The 12,061-nt window shown below is 34.2% G+C and overlaps 1 protein-coding gene across 1 annotated transcript; it reads right to left on the bottom strand.

Moving 5' to 3' along the window:
* Positions 1–5,324: 5,324 nt before the first annotated feature.
* LOC108481660 (rust resistance kinase Lr10-like) lies at positions 5,325–6,419 on the bottom strand. Its single transcript, XM_053019519.1, has one exon. It carries the CDS (start codon positions 6,285–6,287, stop codon positions 5,325–5,327), a length of 963 nt encoding a protein of 320 aa, XP_052875479.1. The 5' UTR covers positions 6,288–6,419.
* Positions 6,420–12,061: the final 5,642 nt, after the last annotated feature.

The raw sequence follows: 12,061 nt of genomic DNA, 5'->3' as shown, positions 1-12,061 counted from the left end.
CCCCTAAGCAGTAGGGAAACATATCAAAGACGATAAGCCTTAAACCCCTAAGCAGTAAGGTAACAGGCAAAATTTACAGACCCTAAACAGTAGGGAAACAGATCGAAGGTGACAAACCTTAAACCCCTAAGCAGTAGGGTAACAGGCTGAAGATTTACAGATCTTAAACCCCCTAAGTAGTAGGGAAACAGATCGAAGGTGACAAGCCTTAACCCCTAAACAGTAGGGTAACAGGCTAAATTTACAGATCTTAACACCCTAAGTAGTAGGGAAACAGATCGAAGACGATGGGCCTTAAACCCTTAAGCAGTAGGGTACCAAGCTGAAAATTACAACTTTCTTCTCCCTGAAATGGCACTGGAGAGGCTCGAAGCCACTATTCGTACCTCCTTGAAGTTTCAGCGGATCTCTTCTCCTTGAAATGGCTTGGAGCGGTTAAAAGCCACAGCAGATCTCCTTGAAGTTTCGGCGGAGAAGATTGAAGTCACAAGTCTTATTTTTCTGAAGTTACAGTGGAATAGATCGGAGCATCAAGATGTAATAGACTGAAGTGAGGCTACATGAAGAAGTGGAGCACAGAAGAAGTCGAGATCGGGTGAGACCAGGTAAATTTGGCCATTTTTAAGTCTTTGCTCCATTCTCATTACACGACAATGAGCAAAGAGGGGCAGCTATAGAGGCCCAAATTTGCCCAGCCCAACAAATTAATATCAAACCTAAATCCTACCCAATTCACAAACCCGATTACAAAATCAGACCCAAAACTAAGCCCAAATAATAAAAACCCTAGCCCAATACAACCTAAACTTATTTTAAAAAAAAAAAAAAGACAAAACCCTAGCCACCTTGCCTCCCACTTGCACCTACTCCACCACCTTGCCTCCCACTTGCACCTACTCCACCACCTTGTCTCCCACTTACACCTACACCATCAAATGGAGAAGAGACATAGAATGATAAGAAATGTATGTAAGATGGCTATAAAAGCAAAAACCAAAAGTCCATTGTAAAAGGGGAGGAGGAAAGAATTGTATTTTTGAAAGGTTTTTTTGATACAAAAAAAAAGAGAAGAATGTAAAAGCAAAAGGTTTGCAAGCAAATCTGAAATAAACAAAGCGAGTATTGAAGAACAAAAGATTCAAACGCGTTAAGGTTTTTATTTCTTTTTCCTTTTTATTTTCACTTTTTTGGTACATATAAACATTTTTTCTTTTTTTCTTTTCTTTAAAAAATAGTATACATATATTTAGATATAAAAATTAAAAAGAAAACAAAAACTAATACATTTTTTAAATTCCACCATCACAAGACGGTGGTAAAAGAACGGCTGCAAAAGACAGACGACTTGATGCTGGCGCGCCTGAGTCTTAACAGGACCATGGCCGGAATGGGGAAAGAGGGAGAGAGTTGAGAGCTTTGTTTTATTTTTTTTTATTTTATCATTCTTACTATTATTTATATTATTATTATTATTATTTCTCATGTATATATTATTATTTATATTATTATTATATTATATATACCCTCTCCATATTTATTTATATTATTACTATCATTATTGTTACTTCTATTATTTTTTATTTCGCCTACTATTATTATATATGTATATATATGTATTATTGTTTGTATTATTATTATTATTATTATCACCCTATTGTTATTACTTTACTTTTGTATTCTAATATATTATTAATATTACTCATATTTTCATTATTTTTGCTATTACTATTATTATTATATATTAGTGTATATTTTTATGAATATATATATATTTATATATAGTATTGTTTTTATTACTTTAATTTAATATTTTTATTATATTTGCTTTTTGTATTTCTATATTTATTATTATTATTATATAGTAGTGTGTATTTCTATTATATACATATATATATATATATTTTTATATATAGTATTATTGTTTACTTTACTTTAATATTATTATTATTATCATTATATCCAACCCAATAATAATTCTTTCATAAAAGTAATATTCTGTATTTGGTAATTCGAGACAATCGTGCCCTAACTTACTAGGTTTCGATTTTTCTCCTTTAACCTAAATAATGGAATACTCTTTTAAATCGCGACATGAGTTTTGAAAAATGCTTATTCTCCGAGATACGACGTGTTGTGCCCTAACTTACCGGATATAGCATTTTGTTACCTCGAAATAAGATTTTTGCAAGTAAAGGCAATATTCGGTGTTCGGAAATTCGAGGAAACGTGCCCTAACTTACTGGGTTTCGATTTTCCTCGTTCACCTTAACTAACTGAATAACCTTTTGAAATACACGAATTTTTATATAAAAGGAAAGCTCGCTCTCGAAAATTCAAGATGTCGTGTCCTAACTTACTGGATGTGACATTTTATATTGTGAGACGAGAAGGTCTTTAACATTTGAGCATTTTCTTTACAAAGAGGGATCGTATTTTAAATTCTTTCAAGTTTTCAAATTTTCGACACTAAGACACTAATAATCAACTAGGTACCAATTTTGGGTGTATCGAGGGTGCTAATCCTTCCTCGTGTGTAACCGACTCCCGAACTCATTTTCTAATTTTCGTAGACCAAAAATTATCGTTTTAGTAAATCTTAACTTTTATTAAAATGATTAATTTAAGGTGATCCGATCACACCTCATCAAAAAAGATTGGTGGCGACTCCTCTATTCGTTTCCATTTCCAAAAATCTAAGTCGATTCCCGTTTTTTCAAAAAAAATGGTTACGACACTCTCTTCTCTCTGTTTTTTTCTTTTCTTTTCCTTGCTTCCTATTTCTGAAAAATAGAAAAGTAGCATTATTATGTGTTTAGAACTGATAGATAGGCATAACATTTGGACCTCCAAGAAAAAGTTAATGAACAACCATTACCTCCCCCCCCCCTTTTTTTTTTGCGTCTATTATATTGTTTTTGACCAAACAAATTGATAAATGAATCCTATCTAGTTGTTGCTTCGAGACCATTTTTAATTCTTCTAAACCTTATAAAAAGAAGTGTAAGATGGAGATGAATAAAGCTCAAATAATAAACAGAGATCAAAATAGAGAAATGAAGGCCATTACACAAAAACAGTAAGATTATCATTGAAGTCCATACATTACAATCTTATTCAATGGGTCCGCCACTACATAATTTGGCATAAAAAATTGAAAGACTTTCATTTTCTGACATTCTCATTTCTAAAACTTGGTACTTAACATTTGAAGCATTGTCCTTTCATGTGGAGTTTGGAGTTTTGAGAATAATCCAAGCATCATAAGTAGTACACTTGGACATTTTCCTAAATTCTTAAGGATTTACACTATTGAAAATCATGTTCAAAATCCTGTGTTGAGTTAACAACTATAATTATTTTATTAAAGATATACTTAATTAGCATAATGAAACTTACATATCAAAAAGCAGAGGTAGATGTTCTAAACTGGCCTATCAAAAAAGAAAGATGTTCTAAACACATCAAGAAACTCACTCATACTGAAATCAAAGTTTGTTTTCGTAGGAGCAGCTCTAGTAATAGCAGTAATCTCATGAAAGAAAAATACCCTCCTTTAGCTTTTCTTTGATATCCAACGTAGACATGTTTGTTATATTATAAATCAAATTGGAACTTCGGCTTCCACAATGCAAAATTGATGGAAATCAGATGCAATGGTATGTCCATTTAAAAAATAGGAGTAGAAAGTTGGAAGGGAAGAGATATTGGATTTGGTAATACAACAAATGGCATCAAAATAGAGATATGATTTTGTAGGATTCGTGCAATTAACTACATACATAATGTTGGCATCATATGAATAACCATTAGAATAGTCATGATACGAACTTCCCGGAGATAAGGAAGATCATATACAGAAAAAGAAGGAAAGGGATTGCAATCATCCTTGTCTAGGCCCGCATCAACCACTTGCATTGTATAATTTTCATAAAAAAATTCTTGAACATATAATTTCTCTTATCTTAAAACCAAAGTAGTGCAATTATTCTCACACTCAAGCTCAAGGCTTTGTGGTAACCCCACTGACGACGTTGATTTTTTAATTGGAAGGGATATCTAATATTCAAACTTAGAAGAGAAAAAAAAAAAGCCACAATCCTGGTTTCAATGCCTAGAGACACAAGCACCTGGGAATATAAGTAGAAATAAAGCAAAGGCGGCCATGAGGTGACCCGACAATGGGAGTTTTGCTATTAGTTGTGGCATCCTAAACATTTGGGTTGGGAAGAAGAACAATGGGATTAACAATTAAGTTCCTAACTAAGTCAGGGAAATATATGAAGTATATTTCTTTTTGAAAAGAAGCATTAATTGTGGAGAAAGAGTGACTTACTCAAAGCTCATGGACAATAATTAATTCTTATAAAATTGTGGAGAATTAATTCTTACAAAAACAACAAAAAAGGAACTTAATTGTTTTTGTAAGAAAACTAGACAGGAAACAAAAACAATAATGCCAATATTCACAAACACAACAACAAAAATGATTAAAAGAAAGACAAGACATCACACTCAAAGTGTAGAAATACTTCAACTCGAGCATTGTAACAACAAAAATGGAAACAAGACATCCAGCATCTTTGTCACCATGAAGTATACTCTGACTCACCACCGGCCAATGAATCATTACTTTAATTGCAGAGTTTCTCCCTCAGACTCCTCTTGCTCTGCAATCACATAATAATAGGTGATCATGCCAGCAATTCTGTTGAAGTTGGCCTCCATGCAGCTCATGCAACCAAGGAGAAATTCATGCAATGTAAGTTATGCAGATGAAGTATAAAGAAATAGATCAAGCTGCTGCAACATTACTGGATGAAATACATGCAACTGAGGATGTTAATGCTACTGTTCTATTTCAGTTTCATTTTGTTACTTCAATCAATATTTTGTAACTTAGTCAGATTCAAACTAAGTGAATGACACAGTTAGGTAGTATTGAGCTGATAAATCAACTTGCAAAGTGTACAAGCAATGTTTTACAAGTTTCAATATTGCTTAGTGGTAGTAGGTGTTTGTTTAGGTGAAATTTGTTCATTTTGACCAGCTTGTGCCTGGGATATGTATTGGCTTTTAGCCTTCATTCAAGTTAATGAAAATTCATTAGAATTTCATCCAAAACTACTCTCTTTCTTTGCTTTCATTCTGTTTTTCAAGGTTCTCTTCATTCTTTATCCAGATTTATTACTTTGTTGCTTAAGTTCCAGACTGAGCTTCATACTTCCTCCAGATAAAATTAGTCACAAACCCTAACAAATTCTTATAAATAATATAAAACTCAAAGGCGAGGTAACAAAATGAAATATTTCTAATCTTATACAATTTTAGAATTGGTCATTAGTAACAGTCTCCAGTGAAGTACTTGTCTCATCATTTAAGTTCTTACCACTATGAACTTCCATTGATGTTTCAAGAGGAAGTTGATAAAATGGCTTGGGAGGCATCTCAAGGAGTTCAACATCAGTTTCAAGCATTTTCAAGACTTTACTCATTGAAGGACGATTAGTCGGCAGTAATTGTATACACCAAAATGTTGTTATTATCATCTTCCTCACCATTACCTTTTCAGCATCAGAAACATCTCCAAACTCTATGTCCTCTCCGTGATCCAATCGATCATAAATCCAAGTTAGAAAATATATCTGACTAGTGTGGTCAGCGAATGCATTCACATTTTTTCTTCTTCCTACCATTTCCATCAGTAGCATTCCAAAGCTATAAACATCGGCTTTGTATGAGATACCTCTAAGATTTTTGTAAATCAATTCAGGAGCAATATATCCTATTGTCCCTCGTGCTACAGTGAGAGAGACAAAACTATCATCTACCGAATACAATTTAGCAAGACCAAAATCTGAAACTTTTGAAATAAAATTCTCATCTAGAAGAATGTTGTGTGGCTTGATATCAAAATGTAAAATTTGCCTCTCACATCCTTGATGCAAGTAGTCTATTCCTTGAGCCACCCCAAGTACAATATCAAATATTTTTTTCCAACCCAAAGTATATGTGTTTTCTTTGGAAAATATGATTTTATCTAAAGATCCATTTGACATGAAGTCATATACCAAAGCTTGCTTTGATCTCTCTACGCAAAATCCAGTAAGTTTTGTCATATTGGCATGATGAATTCTCCCAATAGAAGCAACTTCATTTATGAAATCTTGGCCGTTACCCTTTAACATATCTAACAGTTTTACAGCCGCATGATGTCCACTACGAAGCTTTCCCTTAAACACCGAACCATAACCCCCTTCACCTAATTTTTCTTTAAAACTTCTAGTCATTTTTATGATTTCTTTAAAAGAATACCTAATCGGCACTAGATTGTTTTAACTTTGAAGGAAGTCTTCGATGATATCATCCATGGATAAGTGTCTCCTTCTCAATTTATACATAACAAGAGCAAGCAAGCAAAATATCCCAGAGAAAGGCCTGAATAAGATAACTCCAACTTTGTAGAAACACAAGGTAGTAAATTAGTACTTGAAATAAATCAAATAACATATAAGCTACATTCTTAAAAAAATTCTATAATATGACAGGTATTTGGAAGAGAGATGCACTTTATTAATTTATGTAATTAATTTTTAGATAGCAGTTGACTTATTTTATACCATCATTGATGCATTGTGTTTCTTGTTCAATACCAAACGAAGATAAAATTAAGATAGATCTTTTTAATGTGCCTTTTATAGATTTTTTAACTTTTAAATCAAGAGAAATATCTTGGATTATTGTTTCTATTGCGCATTGTTTTCGTATATATAAAATTTGAGTCCACAAACATACCTGTTGCTTCAATAGAGTGATCATAAATTGCTGTAGAAATACAAAGATAAAAGATATGTATATCATTATAATTAGAGCTGATCATGGGTTTGGCGGCTGCTACTACCGGCCCGGCCCGAAGGCCCGCCTGAAAAATGAGAGGGTTTGGGTAAAAATATAGGCCCGAAAAATGGGCTTGGGCAAAAAAACGAGGCCGTTTAGAAAAGCGGGCAGGCCTCAGTAAGGTTTTTGGCTGGCCAGTTAATTATATATTAATATATATATATTTTATTTTATTTTAATTATTTTAAATTTTTAATATAACCATTTTTATTATATTATTAATTTGTGTATTGTTTTAAGAATTGTTTTAGTATTATTTTATTTGTTTTAATATTTGTTTTATGTTTTTAAATATATTTGATTTATTATATTTTTAAAAGTTTTTATTTAATGAAATAAAAAATTTAATATAATAGCCGGGCCGGGCTCGAGCTTAGTAATTTTATTTCGGGCGGGCTTGGGCAAAATTTTAGGCCCATATTTGGCCGGGCCTGCCCGCCTAGTAGATGGGCCTAAAATTTATATGGGCCCGGCCCGAACCCGACCCGGCCCGGCCCATGATCACCTCTAATTATAATTAAAGAACAAAATAGTAAAATATAAACATGCAAATAAACTCTGCAAATCATACTTTTATACATTTCATTAGCAAGGGGTCGATAGGGCCGATGGAAAATGAAATGTTCAAAGCTCTTTCAGTATCTTCTCAAACCAATTTTAACTTCATTCAATCTGCAATATGAATACACCCAAAGAAACAGATTGGTGGGTTTGATTCAAAACTTATTAAATGTTTTACTATTAACAAATTAGCTGTGTACTAATTACATATCAAACATTAGAGTTTAAAACCATCATTTGTTGCATATAAAACCAAACTCTTTACATAAGCACAAATTTTTTAGTGACAACAACTGTACCAATTAAGTTGGAAGGAATTATAACTTTCGAGTACTAAAGCATGATACTTAGCTAGCAGTAGAAGAATAAGGTAGAGGCAATTGCTTTAAACCAAAATATCTCAATTTGATGATGTTAAAAATAAAATTAAAAAAAAAACACAGATTTTTACGTAGAAACCCTTTCGGGAAAAAACCACGGTCAGAGAGAAGAAAATTCACTATGTCGAATTCGAATAATTACAAGAGGATAGACTATGTCTATTTATAGGCTTGTAAAGCCATATTCTAGTAAAACTGAAATACCTTATTCTAATCAATATCAAATAGATGAAATTTAATAAGGTTTAAAAAACCTTATTCTAAAATAAAATAAAAGAAGTGTAATTCTATATGGATTCTTCTTTTATTTTATTTTATCACTGTATTTTATTTAAATAAGGATTCGGGTCACTTAAGTCTAACAATCTCCATCTTGACACGAATTCTCAATGAACAAGTTCTTCATCGTAAACTCTCAACGAACAAGTTCTCCACCTCTTCCACAAAACCCCTTAAGGGTTTAACTTCAACAATGAACACCAACCAAGTCTAAGCAATGCTCAAACTTGGTTATAGGAAGTGACTTAGTCATCATATCTGCAGGATTTTCATGAGTACTAATTTTGCTCACAACTATATCACCACGAGCAATAATATCACGAAATGATACCAAACATCAATGTGTTTTGTTCTCTCATGAAACATTTGATCTTTTGTAAGAAAGATGGCACTCTGACTGTCACAAAATACTGTGCTGATTTGAAGGTCTTCATTGAGTTCACTAAAGAGTCCCTTCAACCAAATAGCTTCTTTACAAGCCTCATTAATTGCTATGTACTCAACTTCAGTGGTAGACAATGCGAATGTAGTTTGCAAAGTGGCTTTCCAACTGATTGCACAACCTCCAATGGTAAAGACATAACCTGTGAGAGATCTTCTTCTATCAAGGTCTCCAGCAAAATCAGCATCAACATATCCAATGACTCCATCTCTAGTTCTTCCAAACTGTAAGCCAACATCAGTAGTACCTCATAAATATCTTAAAATCCACTGAACTGCTTTCCAATATTCTTTACCGGGATTCGCCATATATCTGCTAACTGCACTAACTGCATATGATAAATTTGGACGTGAACAAACCATAGCATACATGAGAGATCCCACTGCACTAGAGTATGGAACATGTGACATGTACTCAATCTCATCATCTAATTGTGGAGGCAAAGCCGATGAAAGTCTGAAACGGGCTGTTAAAGGAGTACTAACAGGCTTAGCACTCTGCATATTAAACCTGCAAAGAACTTTCTCAATGTACCCCTTCTGACTTAGGTACAATTTACTTGTTTTTCTATCTCTGAGAATCTCCATACCAAGTATCTTTTTTGCTGGTCCTAAATCTTTCATCTCAAATTCTTCACTTAGTTGGGTTTTGACATTTCTTATCTCTCATTTATCTTTTTCTACTATCAACATGTCATCAACATAAAGAAGTAGATACACAAAAGAACCATCACTGTTTTTCTTAAAGTAAACACAACTGTCAAAACTACTTCTTTTGAAATTATGAAAAGTCATAAAGGAATCAAACCTCTTGTACCACTGTCTTGGTGACTATTTCAAACCGTAAAGGGACTTTTTCAGCAAGCAAACATAGTCCTCTTTTTCTGAGACTGTAAAACCCTCTGATTGTTGTATGCTAATATCCTCCTCAAGTTCTCTATGCAAAATGCAGTTTTTACATCTAACTGCTCAAGCTCCAAATCATGCATGGCCACAATACCAAGCAAAGCTTGAATTGAACTATGCTTAACAACTGGGGAGAACACATCTGTGAAGTCCACTCCTGGAATTTGACTGTAACCCTTTGCAACAAGCCTTGCTTTATATCTGGGTTCTGCAACTCCTAGAGTCCCTTCTTTCTTTTTAAACACCCATTTACAACAAACATCCTTTTTACCTTTAGGAAGTTTTACAAGATCCCATGTTCTATTTTTGTGGAGTGATTCCATCTCCTCTTGCATGGCAAACATCCACTTTTCTGAGTCTTTACAACTAACCACCTCAGAATAATTAGATGGCTCTTGATTCGTATCTATATCTTCAGCCACATTTAAAGCATAAGCAACTAGATCAACCTCAGCATACTTCTTTAGAGGTTTAATTTCTCTTATAGTTGTGTTTTTGGCGATAGAGTATTGCGGTGAAGAAGCAACTCTATTCTTAATTTTTGTACTAGCTTAAGGAGTCGACTCTGTATTAATCTGATGCTCCACCTGCTTTTGATTTTCTTTATTGGAAGAGTCTTTAAGAGATAAGTTAGGTAGCATAGCAATTTCATCAAAAACAACATCTCTGCTAATCACAACTTTTTTATTTTCAGGACACCAAAACTTATACCCTTTTACACCAGCTTTATAACCAAGAAAAACGCATTTAATGGATCTCAGTTCCAATTTTCCATTATCAACATGGGCATACGCAGGATACCCAAAAATATTTAAATCAGAATAATTAGCAAGATTACCAAACCATACCTCTTGTGGAGTCTTTTTCTCAATGGCAACGGATGGAAATCCGTTGATCAAAAAACATGCATTAAAGGTTGCTTCTGCCCAAAACGACTTTGGTAAGTTGGTATTTGACAACATACATCGAACCTTCTCCATGATCGTTTTGTTCATTCGTTCTGCAACGCCATTTTGCTGTGGAGTATGGTGAACTGTCAAGTGTCTCACGATCCCTTCTGACTTGCACAATCTATTAAACTCATCGAACAGAACTCTAAGCCATTGTCTGTACGGAGGTATTTTATTTGTTTTCTGGTCTGTTTTTCAATCATAATTTTCCAAGACTTAAATGCGGAAAACACATCCCTTTTCTGCTTCAGGAAGAACGCCCAAACTTTTCTAGAAAAATCATTAATAAAGGTTAGCATATAATTAGCTTTACCTCTCGAAGGCACTCTGGATGGCCCCCACAGATCAGAATGAATATACTCGAACGTTCCCTTCGTGTTATAGATTCCTCTGGTGAATCGAACTCTCTTTTGCTTCCCCAAAACACAGTGCTCACAAAAATTCAGTTTGCAAATTCCTTGCCCCTCAAGAAGTTCTTTTTTGCTCAATTCTGCCATGCCATTCTCACTCATATGCCCTAGGCGCATATGCCAAAGTTTAGTAATATCATCATCTGACAAGGAAGAGGAAGCGACAGCTGCATCACCAGTAACAGTAGGACCTTGCAACATATAACTTGGCAATCTTTCTCTGCCCTTTCATCACAACAAGGGAACCTTTGGAAATCTTTAAAACCTCACTTTCAGCTGTGTATCTGTACCCTTTTGAATCAAGAGTACTCAACAAAATTAAATTTCTTTTCAATTCTGGAACATGTCGTACGTCACTAAGTGTTCTGACAACTCCATCAAACATCTTAACTTTAATTGTTCCAACACATGCGATTTTACACGAAGCATTATTTCCAATCAAAACAACACCTTCAGACACTGTTTTGTAAGTTGTAAACCAATCCCGATTGGGACTCATGTGGAAGGTGCAGCCTGAATCAAGTATCCACTCCTCGCTTACTTTAGAATCATTGACAGAAGCGACTAGAAGTTCACCATCGTTGTAGTCTTCTACAACATCAGCTTCACCGAAATTTTTTAGTTGTTTTCCCTTTTGATTCGCAGGCTCCCTTTTAGTCTTATTCTGTAGCTTGTAGCACTCAGATTTAATGTGCCCTTTCTTTTTGCAGAAGTTACAAGTTTTACCTCTGTTTGAAGACTTTGATCTACCCTTAAATTTACCGCGAGGATTCCGTTCCTATGTCCTTCCACGATCATCATCAGCATTCCGATCTTGTCTCCCACGAACAATGAGACCCTCTCCTTGAGAGTGGGGTTTAACCACAAAATGCTTCATCTTATCATACGAGGTCAAAGAATCATAAACCTCATCAACTATGAGAGACTCGCGGCTATATAAAATCGTGTCTCTAAAGGTTGAATAAGACTGGGGCAACGAACAAAGTAGAATCAACCCTAGATCTTCCTTATCATACTGAACCTCCATGGCTTCCAAGTTTGAGAAAATTTCTTTAAACACTGTTAAGTGTTCATGTACAGACGCATCTTCCTCCAAATAATAAGCATAAAGACGTTGCTTCATATGCAACTTGCTTGTTAGAGATTTCGACATACATGTTTGTTCTAGCCTCTTCCATAATGCAGCGGCGGTTTTCTCTTTCATCATATCTTGCAAAATTTCATTGGACAAATGCAGATG

The sequence above is a fragment of the Gossypium arboreum genome, chromosome 1, assembly GCF_025698485.1.
Source record: "Gossypium arboreum isolate Shixiya-1 chromosome 1, ASM2569848v2, whole genome shotgun sequence".
Taxonomy (NCBI): Eukaryota; Viridiplantae; Streptophyta; class Magnoliopsida; order Malvales; family Malvaceae; genus Gossypium; species Gossypium arboreum.
This window is presented reverse-complemented; position numbering and strand designations above follow the sequence as displayed.